General features: G+C 39.7%; 1 protein-coding gene across 1 annotated transcript; it reads right to left on the bottom strand.

Annotated features, from left to right (window-relative positions):
• Nucleotides 1-1856: 1856 nt before the first annotated feature.
• On the bottom strand, nucleotides 1857-8295 carry LOC117704952 (beta-defensin 109). The gene is made up of 2 exons (XM_034497069.2): nucleotides 8238-8295; nucleotides 1857-2062 (listed from the first exon to the last, which is right to left on the bottom strand). The coding sequence occupies exons 1-2, from the start codon at nucleotides 8293-8295 to the stop codon at nucleotides 1857-1859; spliced, it is 264 nt and encodes an 87-aa protein (XP_034352960.1).
• Nucleotides 8296-19050: the final 10755 nt, after the last annotated feature.

The following is a 19050-nucleotide window of genomic DNA, read 5'->3' as shown; positions in this document are numbered from 1 at the left end:
ACCACACCAGACCAGCCACCCTCTCCGGCTCTGGGGAAAAGGGTTGAGTGGAACACGTAAACAGAGTGACCGGCAGTGAGGACTGACGTGTCCGCGAGGACACCACAGCCACAGCGGGAGGTGCGCCCTATCGGTGTTCAGGTGGGCACTGCGCCCCTGCCGTCCAAACACTGTTACCGCCATATGGATCAGGAGAAGAGACTAGGGGCCCAACAGGAGAGAACCTCAACTGAGAAGATGCCTCTGTAAGATTGACTGTAGGGCATTTTCTTTTTCTTTTTTTTTTTTTTTTTTTTTTTTTTTTTTTTTTCCCACAAGACGCGGGAAACGGGACAAGGCGACAGCGGGACTCTTAATCAATGGGGGAGGGTCCAGCCCATTGTGGATGGTGCCATCCCTAGGCTGTGGTCCTGCGTTCTTTAAGAAAGCAGGCTGAGCAAGCTTCGGGATCAAGCCAGTAAGCAGCAGCCCTCCATGGCCTCTGCATCAGTTCCTGCCTCCTGTTCCCTGCCCTGTGTGGGTTCCTGTCTTGACTTCCTTCAGTGATGAACTGATATGGAAATGTAAGCCGAATAAACCCTTTCCTCCACAACTTGCTTTTGGGTTTTGCTGGTTTTGTTTGTTTCCATTGATTAATGAAGCCGCACTGGGCAGTGGTGGTACACACTTTCAATTCCAGCACTCGGGAGGCAAAAGCAAGTGGATCTCTGTGAGTTTGAGGCTAGCCTGGTCCACAGACTGATTTTCAGACAGCCAAAGATACACAGACAAACCTGTCACAATGCGCCCACCCCACCCTCCAAGAGCATACAACGGAAGCTCTAAGAGTTTCAGTCTCTGCTATTAGCTTTCAGAGGCTCCCCCTCCTGTCGCCCCCCACACACACTGCTTGCTTTCTTTGCTTTCATATGTTTCTGATTAATTCTCATGAACTTAAAGTATTGTTCCAAATGATTTTCTTCTAACCTTGCTCCGGTTCTCCCCTCTGCCCCCTCCCAGCAACACTCTCTCCACTCTGACATGATCTGCAAACTCTGTGTCCTGTCTTTTAATTCAATTTATTGGCTCTGTCTGAGGGTATTTGTCTGTTTTATATTTTTTTCTTCATTGTTGCCAGTTGTTAATCTGTTGAGTTTTTATTACAGTTTTTAATTTGTATTGTTTTTTTTTTTTTTTTTTTTTTTTTTTTTTTTTTTTTTTTTTTTTTTGAGACAGGGTTTCTCTGTATGACCCTGGCTGTCCTGGAACTCACTCTGCAGACTAGAATGGCCCTAAATTCAGAAATCCACCTTCTTCTGTCACCCAAGCACTGAAATTAAAGACATGTACCACAACTACTAGGCCTGGAAACAACATTTTAAAAATGATTTTTTTTTATTTTATAGGTAATTGTATTTAACCTCATGCACATATGTGTACCTCTGGTGCTGTGGAGTCAGAGAGAGTGTTGGGTCCCCTGGAAGTGGATGGAGTTAGAGATGGCTGTACAACAACACGGGTGTGCTGGGAACTGAACTCAGGTCCTCTGGAAGGGAGGGCAGCATTTTTTCTAGCTCAAAGAAAATTTCTTGTATTTAAATCTTTTATTTAAAATTTTAAATGTCATAAAGAAATGGTATCTGGGCATATTTGAAATCAGTATTTATGTTTATTGGCAAGCTGAATAGAACCTTATTAAAGAGCTGCAAGTGTTCGGTGTGAAGGTTCTGCTACGTTAGCCGGCCATGTGAGCTGTTTTATAATTCTTTCTTCATTGTTGCCAGTTGTTAATCTGTTGAATTTTTCTTACAGTTTTTAATTTGTATTGGTTTTTTTGAGACAGGGATTCTCCATGTGGCCCTGTGTTTGCTGTGGTCTCATTTTATCTTACTCTTGAGGGGTTCTTGGTAGTCTGAGAAGATGACTGGAGTTGGAATAGGTATGAGAACCCACCACAACCTGCAACATTTCCATCTTCTCCGGCAAGCACCGATTTCGTCTTCTATCAGTTTGCAAATGTCTCTTCTGCAAACGCCCTGCAGATTGCTACAGTGCATCTCGGACGCACCTAAACCACTTCTAACTGCAGAAAGGAAACCAGAGAAGTGATAGGTCAGGGTGTGAGTGTCAAATCGTGGGCATCCTTACACACAAGGACAGAACGATTCTGGGTGGAGTGCCTCTCTGTGAGGAAAAGGAGCCAGACCAAAGATCCCCCTAGCAGCTCCTGCACAATGACAGTCACACTGACAGTGACTCACAGTCACCCCTCTCCCCTTCTCCCAACAGCTTATTCTCACTTATTCACAGCTTGCTTTTTAGTTTTCTTATAAACACATGAAAAGTCTAGATAAAGCTTCAGAAGTTACTGTGTTAAATATCAGACTAAAACAAGACAAAATAGATGCCCTAAATATTCTGATTTCTTCATTGCCTCGCTCCTTTATACAAAATGTCAAACTTTCCGCGGTTGACTCTCAAAAATTTCCTCTTCATAATACTAGAACAGTCCAGATGCCTTATTTACATGGAGGTTACATTCGATAGAGGGATCTAACAGTACCTAAACCAACCAAACAACAGCAAAAAACCAGCTTAAGCAGTGAAGTGATTCAAAAAGTAGCAAATGTTTTGAACAAAATCATACAGTGATGAATCAGATACACCCTGGAAGATGGAATCAAGAAGGCTGGCAAAGATTGCTTTCTGGGGTCATGAAAACAATAAGAAAATATCCAAGGAAGAGTACTGTGGACACACTCCTGTTGACACTGAGGGCTAATTTTCAGAAAAGACTTGGATGGATGGATGGATGGATGGATGGATGGATGGATGAATGGAACATGTCAGAAAAAGTCATGTAATATTAAAAGTAGGATCCATCTCATACCAGGCTTACAGGCCATGGTAAGGGTGAAGAGTCAGATCTCTGATGTTGTGGTTGCCTTTCTTCATTTCCCCTCATGATGCATACAGCAGCTGTCTTGATATTTACTGTTACCATTTTTACTTACCTTCTTTTCCTCTCTCCCTTTTGATTGGGGCAGAATCAAATTTCCATGGGAAAACATTGTAGGGGTAGTCTGTTGCAGTGGTAGTCTATGCTAAGCTAATAATTCTATTTTATTATTTTTAATTGATTATATATATAATGTTATACAACATGAATTTGTTGTATATGATTATACATATATGTATATGATTAGTTCATATTGTGGCATCACAGTGTTTCCATTGGGTGAGCCTGTCTATGTGACTGAGCAGGTGCCGGCAGTGACTCTAGATTTTGACTTTGATGCAGACTTTGACCACTGGTGCACATGATCACAGTGACTTACTAGGAACTAGTGCATGAGTGACTTCATTATAGTGATGGATTTGGTCATTGGTACATAGGGATGCACAGAGAGGTATTAGTGCATGGCTGCCTGTGAACTTGCTCAATATGCAAATCGTTCAGAATTCTAGGAGTGAGTGGGTTGTAAGAAAGAGAGTGGGTCTTGATACTGGGTCCACTTGGGTATTTGCAACATTGGTGCCCAAAGACACGATCCTGGCTAGGAGAGTTGGTAACTCCAGTCCTGGTGTGAAACAACAGTGTCTACTTCTATGTAGAGATGGCTAAGGTGAGCCTCATCTCTCTGTTTCCATCACCCTGGGAGGAGGGGTTATTGGTTACCCAAATGGCAAAACATTTGAGTGTCCTCTGCAGAGCATGCTGTTTGAGAACCATGAGTATGGTCAATATGGTAACTTCTGTTTTTGTTCATAGGCATCTCTGGTGGTTTTGAATGCTAATCTCACAGACACCCTTTTTGTGTGGATAATTAGATTTTCTTTTCCATTTGCTCCACTGTACTCCTAGACACCCTTAGAGGGCCTTTGAGCCCTCACAGGAGACTTTGGTTAAGCAATCATGTGTGAGTGGGAAGGAAGCCAGTATCTCACTCTCTATTTTGATTGAGTCACTCCTCCAAACTTAGAAAGAAGTAGAAGTTGTGTTTTCTTTCCCTGCATAGTCCTGCACTATCTATTTCAGTGGTTAAGTGTATCTTAGTCATAGACTACTAGTTTTCTGTGTGTGTGCAGTGTGTTGGGGGTGGTATAAGAAAACAATAGGAAGACACCATAAACGATAGAAAGAATGGGCCAGTGTGAAGAATATAAACTACAGATGAAAATGTTGACAAGATAAAATGTTAATGACAAATTATATATTGGTTACAGGAGAATTTGTGAAGAAAGAGGAATATTTAAATTATTTACCCAGAAGGCAGCAGTACTAAACCAAAAGACTGATGTAACTATAACAAATCACAAAAGGAAAGCATAAGGGGACCAATGTTTACAGAGATTTCATAGTAAGTCATGTAGAAGAATAAGCCCAGTAAATTAAGAAGAGTTCTTTAGAAGATACTTTACAAAATGTCAATTAATTATAAACATTAAAAGTCAATATAAGATAGCAATTCTGAAACATAATTGTTTTGTTTTTTGTTTTTCAAGTGGCTTTGTCTCCGTAGCCCTGGGTTTCTTGGAACTCATTATTTAGACCAGGCTGGCCTCAAATTCACAGAGATCCACCTACCTCTGCCTCCTGAGTGTTGGGATTAAAGATGTGCACCACCAGGCTAGGCTGTGAGACATAATGTATAATGAAGTAATTTGTATCACTGTCACAGCAAAGAATTAAGGTATTAAGTGTGTTTGTAAAAAAAAAAAAGTTAATAAAATATCTATTATGATAGAATTGGGTTCTCAGTAATTCCACCTTCCAAGAAAAGAATTAAGTAGGATCTGGAAAGATGGCTCTGCATTCAGAGCACTGGCTACTCTTCCTGACGACCTGGATTAGGTTCCCAGCACCTACACAGTGGCTCACAACCATCTGTAACTCCAGTTCCAAAGGATTCAATGCCCTATTTTGGCCTCCGTGGATACTGCGCCCACATGGTGTTCACACATACATTCAGGCAAAACATCCAGAGGTATAAAATAAAAACAATTAAACTTTTAATAAAATTGAAACATTTTCCCAAGACATCTTCAAGAAAGAAAACCCTAAAGAATATTTATGGAGGAAACAATGTGGCAGAGATGGACTTCAGAGCTAAGTTAAAATTCTGTGTTAATACCACTAAACTGGTTATATTATTGACTGTTCTCCCATATTTGTAGCTCTAGAAAAAGCAGAAATAAATGTGACTCCACTTGGGATATGTGATGGTTTGTATATGCTTGGGCCAGGGAGTGGCACTATTGGAGGTGTGGCCTTGTTGGAGTAGGTGTGTCACTGTGGGTATGGGCTTTAAGACCCTAGCCCTAGCTGCTTGCAATTGAGTATTCTGCTAGCAGTCTTTAGATGAAGATGTAAAACTCTCAGCTCTACAGCACCATGCCTGCCTGGACTCTGCCATTTTCCCTTCTTAATGAAAATGGACTGAATCTCTGACCTGTAAGCCAGCCATAAGTAAATGTTGTACTTATACGACTTGCATTGGTCAGGGTGTCTGTTCACAGCAGTAAAACCCTAACTAAGACAGGATATAAAACATTACAAAAGCAATTGTTCTTTCCCCAAGAAAGAGCACAAGTTGGATAGTGCTTTTAAAATAGATCCTTGGTTTTAAAGCTCACTGTAGAAGCTGGGATCTCAGTGAAAGCTAACTGAGCTTTGCCCAGCTACAGGGGAGAGACTGGTAGATTGTTCGTGTGTAGTTGAGTGAGGAGGTTGTGAGAAGGAAGAAGCAGCTGCCATTGGCAGATATGAGATGAGTGTCCTAAACTTCAAACAAACATCTGAAGGTGGAGTGATGCCTTTTTTTTTTAAGCATCCCCAAGATCTCAATCACATTCTGACTTCCTCCCTCTCTTTCATGACCTTCTGGTGAGTAAGATATGTATGGTAAGCAAGAAAACTACATGTAGCAGGCATGCAGGGGATATTCCAATTTGAGGTCTGAATTGAAAACTATTAAGAACTTAACTGGAGGGACTGGAGAGATGGCTCAGCGGTTAAGAGCACTGACTGTTCTTCCAGAGGTCCTGAGTTCAATTCCCAGCAACCACATGGTGGCTCACAACTGTTTGGAAAGGGATCGAATGCCCTCTTCTGGTGTGTCTGAAGACAACGACAGTGTACTCACATATATAAAATAAATAAATTAAAAAAAAACTTACTTGGAGTCTTAAATCATATCATTCACCCCTGTAAAAGGAACACAGGATCTGGGAAAACAAATCTCTTTCTTTAGTTACAAATATACAAGTAGAGACTAGTAAGGTCTAATAACAGGGAAGAAGCCAAGACACACTTGGGGTATGAGCCACCCAATACCCAAAATGGAATGAGAGAGACAGAAACCTGAACAGAGCTCCTTTGTGGTACAGCAGTGGAAAATCCCTAAAGATAAGTGGAGATCCAAGTAATCCCCCTGGCAGGACAGTCACAGCACTAAGGTGCAGAAACTCCTCATAGAGGAACCTGAGAGACAATCATTAGTTCTATTTTAGACATACTAGTTTTGAAATCAAACATCTAAATGGAATCAGGTATACCATTGGATCCTATACTCCAGTCTAGAGTGCTAATGAAAAAGCCCAACAGAGAATTTAAAGAAATGAGACTCACTAAATCCCTTAAAGTGAATGGGAGTAGAGAAGGGCCAGGAACTGAACCCTGGGGCTCCCCTCCAAGAAGAATCACCAGAAAGGATGAAGAAGAAGTGGCAGACACTGAGGAGGGGTCATTGGTGAGCTAGGCTGAGAAACAAGTGATGCTTCTACCCCAGAACAGAATGGCTGAATATGGGAGATTATGAAGAGGGGAGGGGCTGACATTGGAAAATCAGCCAACAGATAGTTAACAATGAGGAATGGATGGCAGTTGGGCCAACAGCATGGTGATTGTTTATGAGTGTGTGGAGAAAGAGAAAGCTTTTCTGTGAATGACTAAAGGCAAAAGCAATTTCAGTGACAGAGTGGGAGGGTAGGGAGAATGATTGACTGGGATAGATTTAAGAGAGAATAAAAGGGGGTGATTTCAAGACCAAGACTCCAAGTTATGATTTTAAGGTGTTTTTCACAAAATGAAACAGGAAAAGCAAGGAAACGTTCTTTTCTTAAGGTCAGATAAACAATAACATATCTGTATCTTGGTGATGATAACTTAGGAATCTGATTAATGTAAAATCACTGATACAATGAGCTGCAGTAGGAAGATCCCTAAATATACAAGAGGTGGAATACATCACACAGTTGTAATAAATCTTCTAATTTTTGAATCTTAGGAATACCTACTATGGTATCAACTCCATCATTTGTGAAGTAGCTATTTTAAGTGTGATCTAATGTTTCCTTGATCATTAGTACCAAATTACTGTGAAGTGTACAATGTTTTTGTTTTGATACTCTTTTGGTCTTTGTTTCTTGTGTTTATTGGCTCTTTCCCCTTTATTCTCTGGATTTATTATGATTTTTTTCTAAACTCACGTAATCCATGCTCAGTCTACTAATTTTGTACTCATTCACCATTCTTTACACTCATCCTTGTGTTTTCAATTACTGTACATAAACTTGTTATGTATCAAGACATTACAACTTGGTGTCTTTGCTTATTATTTGTCCACAGTTCCTTTTCTCTTCTCATTCTACAGGTTCACTTTGCGATGCATTTTTTCATGTATAACAACTTTCACAAGGTGTGATACCTTGGGTTTTGTTGGTTTATATTTTGACCCATCTCACAAAACCAGTGAGCTAATTTTCTAATTAGAAGATCTATTATAAATGTGTATAATATATTCCATCTCCACTTGTATATTTAGGGATCTTCCTGCTGCAGTTCATTCCCATGCTAACCTCCCCTTGTTTAACAAGGATTCTGACTTGTGTTGGAATATTTGTCTCTTCTCATAAGATATCCAGGTCTTTATGACCCTCATTGAATCACCTCTCCTTGAGGAGTTTCCATCCTCTCTTTTGAGAAAGTAGATGTCCTCATAAATGCTGCTTAAATACTGCTGCAAAATATCCTAGAAGAACTAAGTATGCCCCCCAAGGAATCCAAAGAAAGAATGTAGTATAACGTGACCCCATTTGACATTTGGGTTAAGGGCAATGTATGTCTGGTTTATCCTGATATAACCTTCGTGGAGCTGTAGATATTGGGTTTCTGAAACTGTAAAATTAATCTCTGACCTTCCAGAGAGACTTTTAAACTGAATATGCCCCCCCCCCATAATTATCCACCAACTTACCTCGGGGTAAGAGGCCCAAGAGGAAGAATAGAGTAGAGAGGACCACATACAGTCTCATGATGGAAGGGTCCGTGAAGTGAAGATATAGAGACCTTTGGAGTCTGGACTCTTGGAGGATGGTAGATCCAGAGCTTTTTATAATGGTCCTGAGTCTGTGGTTTGTTCTTGGCTAGTAGAGCCTAACCAATAGAGAATAACTTATTCTCCCACAGGAAATCTTCAGACACACAAGTGGACATCAATGTGGCAATAACGCAACAGAGGAAAGAGCAATAGACCCAAAAAAGCCAATACAATTGATAAGAAAAAGACAAAAGTAAAACAAACAAACAAAACCAAAAAAAAAAAAAAAAAAACCTTAACTTCAAATACCTACTGTAATATAAACCACAGTAATTAAGATGTATCACAAAAGAGTAAATCAATGGATCACAAGAAAAGTCCCAGAATTAGACTTATACAAAAATTGACTAAAACCAAAGGTAACTCAATGGAAAAAAGATAACTTTTGCAACAAATAGTACTATAGCACAACTTGAAACCCATATTTAGAGCTATATATCTAAGGACATATAACTATCACAAAAATTAAGTTAAGATGGATGATATTGCTCAAAGTCTTGAGATTTGGCATTGGCATTTTAAAAGATAAAACTTCAAAAACATGACCTATAAAAAACAGAATTGACAACTTAGATTTCATTAAAATTAAGAACTTTTTTATGTGCAAGGCACACTTAAGATATAAAGAGAAATTGTAAAGTTAGAGTGATGGTAGCCTTTATAAAGTATCTAATTAAGTTCTGGTATCCAAAATATACAAACAGTGCCCACAAATCAATAAGAAAGCAAGAAACACAATTACATCAAAAGAATGAGCAAGCATTTTGCCACAGGTGAGCAGTAAGTAAATGTGCTAAAAAGAAAAGAAAACCCACATTAAAGTAAAATACCATTACAGACAAAATGGCCCAGAACTGTAACACTAACCCTGTTGAATATCCAAAATGGCGTGAAGAAGCAGGAATGTTCACTCATTACTGATAGGACACAAACACAACTTAACCATTGAGCTAAAAAAGATTAGGAAAATTGACCTTTACCATGTTAACCCTTGGAATTTATCTAAACATTTTATACCCATACAAAGCCTGCCCAGGAACTATACTCAATAGCAACTTTTTATAATTCTTCAAAAATTTAAAAGCTAACAAAGTATTTTCTAATAGACAACCCGATACTGGAAGCATTTAGTGTCTAACTAGACATAACTAATAAAAAGAACCACACAATACATTATAGTTAAAATACAGAAAAAATTGTGACAAAGGAGTAAATTTAAAGTTGCAAAGAGGAAAATCCAATTCAGAGATAAAGATAAAATAATCATTTAAAAACCCCCTGATTTCTCGCCAAAAGTTATAAAACTCAAGAGGGCATGGGTTGCTGTGCTTCAGAGACTGCTAGAAAATGACTGCCAAAGTAAACTACTATATCCTGCAAAGCTATCCTTCAAAGCTGAAAAAGAAGTAAAGACTTTCTAAAATAAACATAAAAACTGAGAAATTTATAACCACTAAACTAGCACCACATATAATACTGGAAGAAGTCTAGATGCAAAAGAAAAATAATACAAACACCACCATAAGCACACAAAAAAGAATAATTATCACTAGAAGAATACCCAAGCAATGAGAATTGGGAAGAAGCCACAAATGACTGTAGTAATTTGTAGGAAAACACCAAACCTCCAAGAAGAATGAAGGAAAAAGAACATAACTAAGAAAAAAGAAGAAAAATTGAAAAAAGCAGAAATTAGTACATACCTTTAAACAATAACCTTGAACATAAATGGTCTTGATTCTCTAATTGAAAGATGTAAAGTGGCTGATTTATTTTTCTTCATAAATAAAGTTTCAACAATTTGCTGCCAGCAAGAAACTCTCCTGAGTGATCAAGATATTCTGAGACTGAATATGGAAAGAATGGAACACTGTATCAGATAAACAGATGACAAAAGCAAAAAAAGGGGGAATCATATTCATACAGCAGAATTCAGGGTAAAGTCAGTCTGAAGAGACAAAGGCAGTCATTACATATTGGTAGAACAACTGGCCAAGAAGGTGTGAAGTATGTGTGTCCGCTTATATATCTATAACATCATATGCACAAACGATGTCAGACTACACAACTTCATAAAAGTATAATACTGGGCATAAATCATAAAATGGGCTCAATACAATACTAGTGAGTGATTTTAATGCCCCTCTTTTATTAGTAGATAGATATCAAAACAAAAAATTAGCAACAAAATCCTAAAGTTAAACACTATATTAAAAAGACTTAACAGATACCCACAGAATATTTCATTCAATAGTCTCAAAAAACAAATTCTTTTCAGCAACTCATGAAACCATTTTTTAAAAACAGATCATGTGTTCAACTATGAATCAGATTTGAACAAATACCAAAAAGGACATAATTTCTTGCATTTTATTGGATCATAACTGAGTTAAACCAAAAATAAACAGCAAGAGAAATTTACAGAATGTTCTTAACACATGAGGATTACCATTACACCCTTGAACAGTGTCACTGGAAAAAAATGAGAGAAATTAAGTTTTCGGAGTCTTAGAAAAATGGAAATGTTATATACCACAAACCTGTGAGGTGCAATGAATACAGTCCTCAAAGGAAAGCTTATATGTGTGAATGTTTGAATTTATAAGAAATAAAGAGATCAAATGAGTAACCTATGGTTTTCTTCAGAAAAGAGCCAATAAAAGGGTTCAGCAGATGAAGGTACCTGATGCCAAGCCTGACGATCCAAGTTGAATCTCTGGGTCATGAACAGCGGAAAAAGAGAACAGACAACTTCCAGTTACCCTCTGACTGCCAGACATCACCGTAGCACACTAGAACTTACACACATGTGGGTACATGCACACATGTGTGCATATGCACACACATGCATGCAGGCATACACACACAAAACAAACAAACAAGCAAACATAATAGAAATAATTAATTCAGCAAATATCAGGATACAAATCTAATAGTTTTCACTGCATGTGAATTTGCTGGAAAAGAATCAAGACAACTATCCCATTAGCAATAAGGGCAACACTTTTACCATACCTTGCAAAAAAAACAAAAAAAAAAAAAAACAAAACAAAACCTAACCAAGGAGACAAAATATCAATACAAAGAAAATTATAAAACACTGAACAAAGCAGAAATGTAGACAAATAAAAGAATTGTTAAAATAGAAGACCCATTTCTAAAAAATCACACATAACTTCCTGGGAAGATGGGATCCCCATATGCTGAAGAGTGACACCAAATGCCAGCCTCTCATGTACCAAGGCAACTCTAAGTGGCTCAAAGACCTCAATGTAGCATGTGACACTTCTAAAATAAAAGAAATTATGAATCGATAATCATGATATTGTTACAGGAAAAGACATACTACTGAATAGGACTATGGACTTGCATCACATTCAGAACCTTCGGCATATTAGAGGAATCAATTCCTGAAGTGAAGAAAAAACTTTGAGGCTGTCAAGATGGCTCAGCAAGTAAACGTGCTTGCCACCCAATCCTGACAACCTCAGTTCAATCTCCAGGACCCAGATAGTGGAAGAAAAAAACCCAACTCCTGCAAACAAGTTTTTAATAATAATAATAATAATAATAATAATAATAATAATAATAATAATAGTTTGTCGAGACAGGGTTTCTCTGGGTAGACCTGGCTATCCTGGAACTCACTCTGTCGACCAAGCTGATCTTGAACTCAGAGATTCACCTGCCTTTGTCTCCTGAGTACTGGGATTAAAGACATGCTCCATCACCATATAAGAAATAATATGCAGGATGGACAAAAAAAATGGGCAAAAATCATCCATCAGAGGTTTAATAACAATAACATATCAAAAATGCAAAAAGTAACACAAGAAGAAACAATCCAATCACTAAAAATTAACACAAGAATTGAGCAGACAGTTGTCAAAATAGTTGAATACACCCAATAATTACATGAAGACATGTCCAACATCTTTAGCCATCAGGAAAATGCAAATTGAAACTATGCTGGATTTTCCTTTTACCCCAACCAGAATGGTATCAACAACAAAACCAACAATAAAAAGTCAAAGCAAGGCTGAAGAATGTTCAAAGGTGGGGCAGGGATGAATATTTATAACTATTATTATGAATTTAAATTGGTATAACTGTGATGGCTATCAACATAGGCAGTCCTCAAAAAGCCAAAAATAGAATTACCTTATGATCTTTGGATATATGTCAAGAGGAATCAAAACCAGAACATGCTGTTGATACCCACAGGCACATGTCTATCATACACTCTTTATGCTAGCCAAGGAACTAGCCTAGGTATTTATGATGGTTTGAAATGAAATGCCCCCCAGCTTCTGTCCCACACTTTGTCTCCATATTTGCTCCCATGAGTATTTTGTCACTCCTTCTAAGAAGGACTGAAGCACCCACACTTTGGTAGACATTGATGTGGATGTCAGGTAGTGCATGCTGACAGGAGCCTGATATAGCTGTCTCCTTAGAGGTCTGCCAGAGCCTGACATATAGAGAGGCGGATGCTCACAGCTAATCATTGAACTGATCATGGAGTTCCCAATAGAGAAGTTAGAGAGAAAACTGAAGGAGCTGAAAGGGTTTGTGGCCCCATGAGGAGAGCAACAATACTAACCAGAGAGAGCTCTCAGGGTCTAAACAACCAGCCTGGGAGCACATAGGGAGGGACCCATGGCTCCAGCTGTATATGTAAGGGAGGATGGCCTTGTTGGGCATAGGTGGGAGAGGAGATCCTTGGTCCTGTGAAGCCTGAACGCTCCAGTGTGGGGTAATTCGAAGGTGGGGAGGTGGGAGTGAATGGGTGGGTGAGGGCACATCCTCATAGAAGCAGAAAGGGGGATGGGATGGGGGTTCCTGGGTTGGGGGGAATGGGGAAAGAGGATACCATCTTAAATGTAGATAAAATATCCAATTAAAAAATAGAACTCAAAAAAAAAAAAAGAAAGAAAAGAAAAGAAAAGAAAAGAAAAGTCCCTCCTAGAACTAAGTGTTTAAACACCGTGTCCCCAGATGGTGGCACTGGTTTTGAGGGTTTAGGAAGTACAGTCCTACTTGAATAAGTATTTAACTGGTTGGGCAGTTGGGGAAGACTTTGAGAGTTTTAAAGCCTTGGGATACTTCCCAGCTCACTCTTCCTGCTTCCTGCTTCCTGCTTCCTGCTTCCTGCTTCCTGCTTCCTGCTTCCTGCTTGCAGCTGAAGATGTAAGCACTCGGCTTCTTGCTCTTGCTCTTACTATGGGACTTGTTGCGAGGCCTATCTGCAGTGACATATTTTTATTTCTCTGACTCTTCTTTCTGTAAATTGCTTCTGCTTACTGTGTATTGTCTCACCAATGGAAAAGTAACCAGTACAATGTCTATCAAGGGATGAATGTATAAAGAACATGTAGAAACAGTGGCCATAAAGAAGAAGGAAATCATGTCCCTTAAAGAGGAACGATGGAACTTGAGATGTTTGTGTAGGATGAGATAAGCCAGCCTCAGGAAGATGACCATCCATGTATTCCTTCACATGCCTTCCAAAGAACAAGCTGGAAACTAGAGAGATGGCTCAACTGTTAAGAATACTTGCTACTCTTGCAAAGGACCCTAGGTTGGCTGCCAGAGCTTTTATCAGATGACTCACAATCATCTGTAACTCCAGCTTCCTTCAGGTGATCTGACATCCTTGGACACCCACACGCACATAAGCAGACACACGTACAAAATAATTCATCATCATCATCACCAAGTCATTTAAAGAACAAATACATTTAAATAAGTTTAAGGTAAGACTTAGAGATATAAAAAGGCCTGTTATGACAAAGGAAGGTGTCTGGAGTAATGGGAAAGACGAGCAGGGCAGTGAGGGTGGAGGACGTAACTGCACGGGTTTCTCACTATTATTTTGTACAGCTGAAATGTACCTTGAGAACAAAAGAACAGCAAATAAATAAACAAACAACTAAACTTTACCCAAAGAGAGGTATGGCTTTGCCCTACCTTACTGAAGGGATCCTGGATTTTTTTTTTTTTTTTTTGAGAGAAGTAGCTTTCCTTTTCTGAGGCCTTGATACAAGATAGTCTGTCTTCAGGATAATATTTTGTAACATTCTGTTTGGTTCTCACATCTGGAAGAACCAGAGACTAAGCCTCAAGCGTTTGTTGGAGACTACAGGTCATAAGTGTAGGCAGGGTTGGCTGGAGACCACCAAAATTCAGAATCAGACACCTGAGCTTCCAGCCCACAAGAACACAGCAGCTTCTTGTCCATGATGCTAGACTGGTCATGCATCTCTAAAGATGCTGTTAGGTCTGATGTCCAGATGTTTCCTTAAACAATGTTCCTTCTCTTCATCCTAGTGTTTAAAAATATTATATATATATGTGTGTGTGTGTGTGTGTGTGTGTGTGTGTGTGTGTCTTTACAAGCTCCAAATGTGCTTCAAAAATATTATTATTATTACTTTTTACCCTATTTCATAGGTCTACTCATATATTCTATTATTTGCATCATAGGAATGTGTCGATTTCTTCTAAGTAATGTCTAGGTGGGCCACAGTGGTTTTTCATAAGCATACTTGGTTTTATCCATTGTTTGGTCTTTTGAAAGAGTCAACTGGTTTCACTGGTTTTCTACTTTCTATCCCATAGACTCACATCTTTTCCTTTATTGTCTCCTCTATTTCTCTGCCTCAAGCATGGTTTACTCTTTTCCTCAGTGTTCTTGACGATAACTCAGACCAGAAGGCTGTGCTTCCTTGTTGTCTCACTGGCGTTTGAGGCTATACACACCCTGTTTCACATGGACTCTGCATGTTCTGCTTTGGTTTCATTTATAGTCCATTTGAGAAATTAATTTCCACTATAAATTTCTTTTTTGTTATATTATTTAGAAACATTTTGTTCGGTTTTCAAATATTTGTTACACTCCTTCATTTCCACACCCCCTGTTTCTTTCTAGTTTAATTCCATGCAGACTGAAGGACATCCTGTTGGAAAAGGCCGTCTCATGGAGTTTTCGCCCTCTGATTGACCACATAAGAATGGGTCAGGGACACTTTGTCACTGAGATATGAAGAAACCACACATCCTGTTGTGGGATTATTGCTCTGTGTGGGGGTATCTTTCCGGGTTTCAGAGTCAGCCTGTACTGATTTTGAGGTTAAGAATTGCTAAGATTGCAAAATAGCTCTAATGTCTTCATATGTCATGCTACATCCCTTGACAGATCAGAAGACTCCTCTGCGTGTTCATACTAAGCCATCTCATTGGCCTCCAGAATTTCTAATCAGTCTTAAACATAATAAACTTCTTAGCATAGAGCTAAGTACCTTTTAAACTAACTCTCTCAGTTAACTGTGTGCACAGCTGTGACTAAGAAGCCCCTGATGCTTAGAATCAAGAGATGGAGGTAGTGTTGGTGTTTAAAGAAGGCATTTCTCCCTGCCTATGCCCATACCTCAAGACACTACCTGATCTAGAGACTTAGAATTCAAATCCAGGCCTCCTGTTCTCCGTCTCACACAGTGGCATTTCAGTATTTCCATGGATGACAGACGTCTCCAGAATAAATAACCATGCCTCTCAACACCTTCCTGAAAGCAAAAAGTTCCCAGTTTAGTGTCCGAAGCAAATCTACACACCATATAGTAAGCTGTCCAGGGTGAGCAAAGCACTATGGAAGTTCAAACCAAGAACTGGGTGCACAATTAATCATGTTCAAGTCTAATAATTCTAGGAAATGGTTCCTAGCCAAATATCCAGTCACTTAGTAAGCCAGCAGGCTCCCAGCAGAACCTAACCCACCGTAACTGAATATAGATGGCTGTATGATCACAAACTTTCATCTGTAGCCAAAATGTTTGAAGACCATGTTCCTATTTAACAAGGTTTCCTGGTCAAAACTGTGCATGCAACCGCATCCTTGGTGAATCCAGTGACCAAGAGAACAGACACTTTAGTCTTCCCATGCAGATCAGTCTACAGAACACTGCCATGGACATCCCTAATGAGGTACAGAGGGACACTCGTTGATCAGACAAAGGCATCCCACTGATGACAGCAAGCCACAGGGCAGTCTTCACTGCCTCCTGGATGCAAGGTCTATCCTCAGCTTTGCCACTTTCTTCTTTATGAGTCAAGTTCTATCAGGTACCGATAAACTCTGCAAGTGCTTAGGTAAGAGGAGGATGTCAGACAGGTTGTGGGGAAACAATCCTTAAAGGCTAGCCACTATCACCTATGGCCCCAAAAGGCATTTTCACAAGGATTCACAAGACCTGTGGCCAGCTGTCTTATCCATTTTCCACTACAATTGTAGCTTAGAGAAAATGAAGTCAGGGGTGTTTCAAGTGTTTGCAACTCCTTTTACCCCATCACAAGTGTGAATTTAATTGGATAAAGTTACTAGATATTCCTAGATCTGGATAATTTAAAAACTGGGATAATTCTAGTAAATCTTTATCATCAGAACTCTGTTTACTCAGGAGAGAAGTTACTTATCTTGACCACTGGCCTAAGAGCTCTGTAGGTCCAGGCAGACAGACTGGTGGGACTTGTGGCCTCAGGACCACATGTGGGACAGCAGCCTACAATATCCCTAACCCATCACTGTAAAGTGCCTGCTTCCTTGGCCTCAACCCTGTGCCTGAAGGCTTTATCCCAGGCCCTGGCTTCCCTCTTTTTTTTTTCAGCACCAGGCTGTTAAGGTAAAACGGAGATGTGGGAACAAGAGCATGTATTGAGCATTCAGTATGAACCATTTGCTTGGAGTAAGCTATACAGGCTCCTGGCTTTAGCCTGGCAAAGAAAACAAATCAGGAAACCTCCTAGAATTCCTAACTACATAGAGCCAAGAGATGGTAAGCAGCGCTGTGCTTTAGAGCAGAAGGAATCCATTCTCACCCACTTTGGTGCCTGCAGGACCTTTGGATTGGGAAGAGTCAGAAAGTGGCCTATCATCTCAGTTACCTTGGCTCTGTGCTTTATATGCACAGAGAGACATTGATGAAGAACGTACAGCAGAAAATGCCATGGGAGGTATCATGATCTTGACAAATTGAGTTTCCTTTCTAAATATGTGCAACGAAGGACCGCTTACTGCTAACCAGTTCATAGTGCTTCATGCTGGGGGGAGGGTAGATGGCTCTTAGCACAATCCCAACTCTGCTTCAGTAAATATGATATGGGGAAGAGAAAGGGAAAGACAAAAGTGGGAAGAAAATGGAGATTAAAAAACAAACCAGTTTAGCATTGTAGATACTTATAGTGTGCTGACTCCTTGTTGGACAGCAAATACACAAAGAAAATCACATGCTGGCCTTTGATCCCATAAAGTCATATGCTACTCAACTTTGGTTGTCACATGAGACCCTATCTCAAAATTTTTTTAACTAAAAACAAACAAACTTGAATTTGGAAAAGCTGTTCTGTTTTTTGTGTGTTTGTTTGTGGGTTTATCATTTTGGTTTGGTTGAGTTTGGTTTGGTCTGGTCTGGTTTTGCTTGCTTGCTTGTTTGTTTTGTTTTTGTTCTGAATATGACAGGATTTCTTGTAGCCCTTGAGCTGGCTACTTAGCCAGGGATTGAGCTTCTGATCTGCCTGCCTCCAATTCCCGAGTGCTGGGGTTCCAGCGTGTACTACTGGACGCCTGTGGTGCTGGGGCTCCAACCCTCATGCATGTTCTCTGTGCAAGCACGCTAACAACTGAGCTGCATCCCCACCACTGCCACCCTGATTCATTTTCTCATTGCCATTCGAACAAAACACTGTTTTGTGAAGCCAAGCACAGGAGACAAACACCACATCATGCCACTCTGTGTGCTCCTCTCCGTGATGTAGCCACTCTTCTAAGCTGGCAACTTATTCCAGTGAGTTCTCTCATGAAGCCTTTGAAAGGTGTCTGAACATTGTTTTCATCTGTGACAACATGGGCAGAATCAGGAAACATATGAAGCAAAATCAACCAGGCAGAGAAATGCAAATCCAGTGTGCCCTCACTCACTGGGGAATCGAAAGAGATCTGATAATGGAGAGAGGAGAGTGGACTAGCCATCAGCTGGAGCAGGGATGGGTGATGTGTGAACGTGGAGAAAGGTGCCAATATACACTACTGGTGAGAGGAAGAAGCATGGAAGAGAAACGTCAGCGTGCAATACTTCTATATGGTTTTCTGATTTTTGAGAATGCCATACACATATTAAAATACAATGTATTTTAATCATATTCACCACTACTCCCCCCTTTAACTCCTCCCGGATCCACTTCTCCCTGCCCCTCCCCTTCCTACCAACTCCCAACTTTGTGTATCTTTTTTTGTTATTGCAAGACAGGCCCATAGGTGCAATAGTGTTAAGAACATTATAGGGCTGTCAATAGTTTTGTGCTCTGATTTAAAGCCCACTCCTAAGAAGGAAACTCATGCAGTGCTGTAAATCTGGCTAGAGTCTCATAGTTGGGGAGCGCATATGTTCCAGTAGTAAATCGACTGCAACGATTTGACGAAACTTCCAAGGTATTGATCATATCATCCTCTAAATAAATATGCATCTCTCTACCCATAGATTAGAGAAGCTTTCAAACCTAAACTCACAACTGGTCAACGTGTGGAGAATAACTGACTACAAATAAGACATCTGTCACACACACACACACACACACACACACACACACACACACACACACACACAAAACCACACGCTCAGGAAACATTGAAGAAAAG

This window comes from Arvicanthis niloticus, chromosome 3 (assembly GCF_011762505.2).
Source record: "Arvicanthis niloticus isolate mArvNil1 chromosome 3, mArvNil1.pat.X, whole genome shotgun sequence".
NCBI lineage: Eukaryota > Metazoa > Chordata > Mammalia > Rodentia > Muridae > Arvicanthis > Arvicanthis niloticus.
This window is presented reverse-complemented; position numbering and strand designations above follow the sequence as displayed.

Excerpts from the sequence above, each read along its gene's own strand:
- LOC117704952 (XM_034497069.2), bottom strand. The coding sequence starts at position 8,295 with ATGAGACTGTATGTGGTCCTCTCTACTCTATTCTTCCTCTTGGGCCTC. Across the intron at positions 2,063-8,237 it reads CTTGGGCCTCTTACCCCGAG|TTAGAAGTGGTTTAGGTGCG; the intron begins GTAAGTTGGTGG and ends TCCTTTCTGCAG.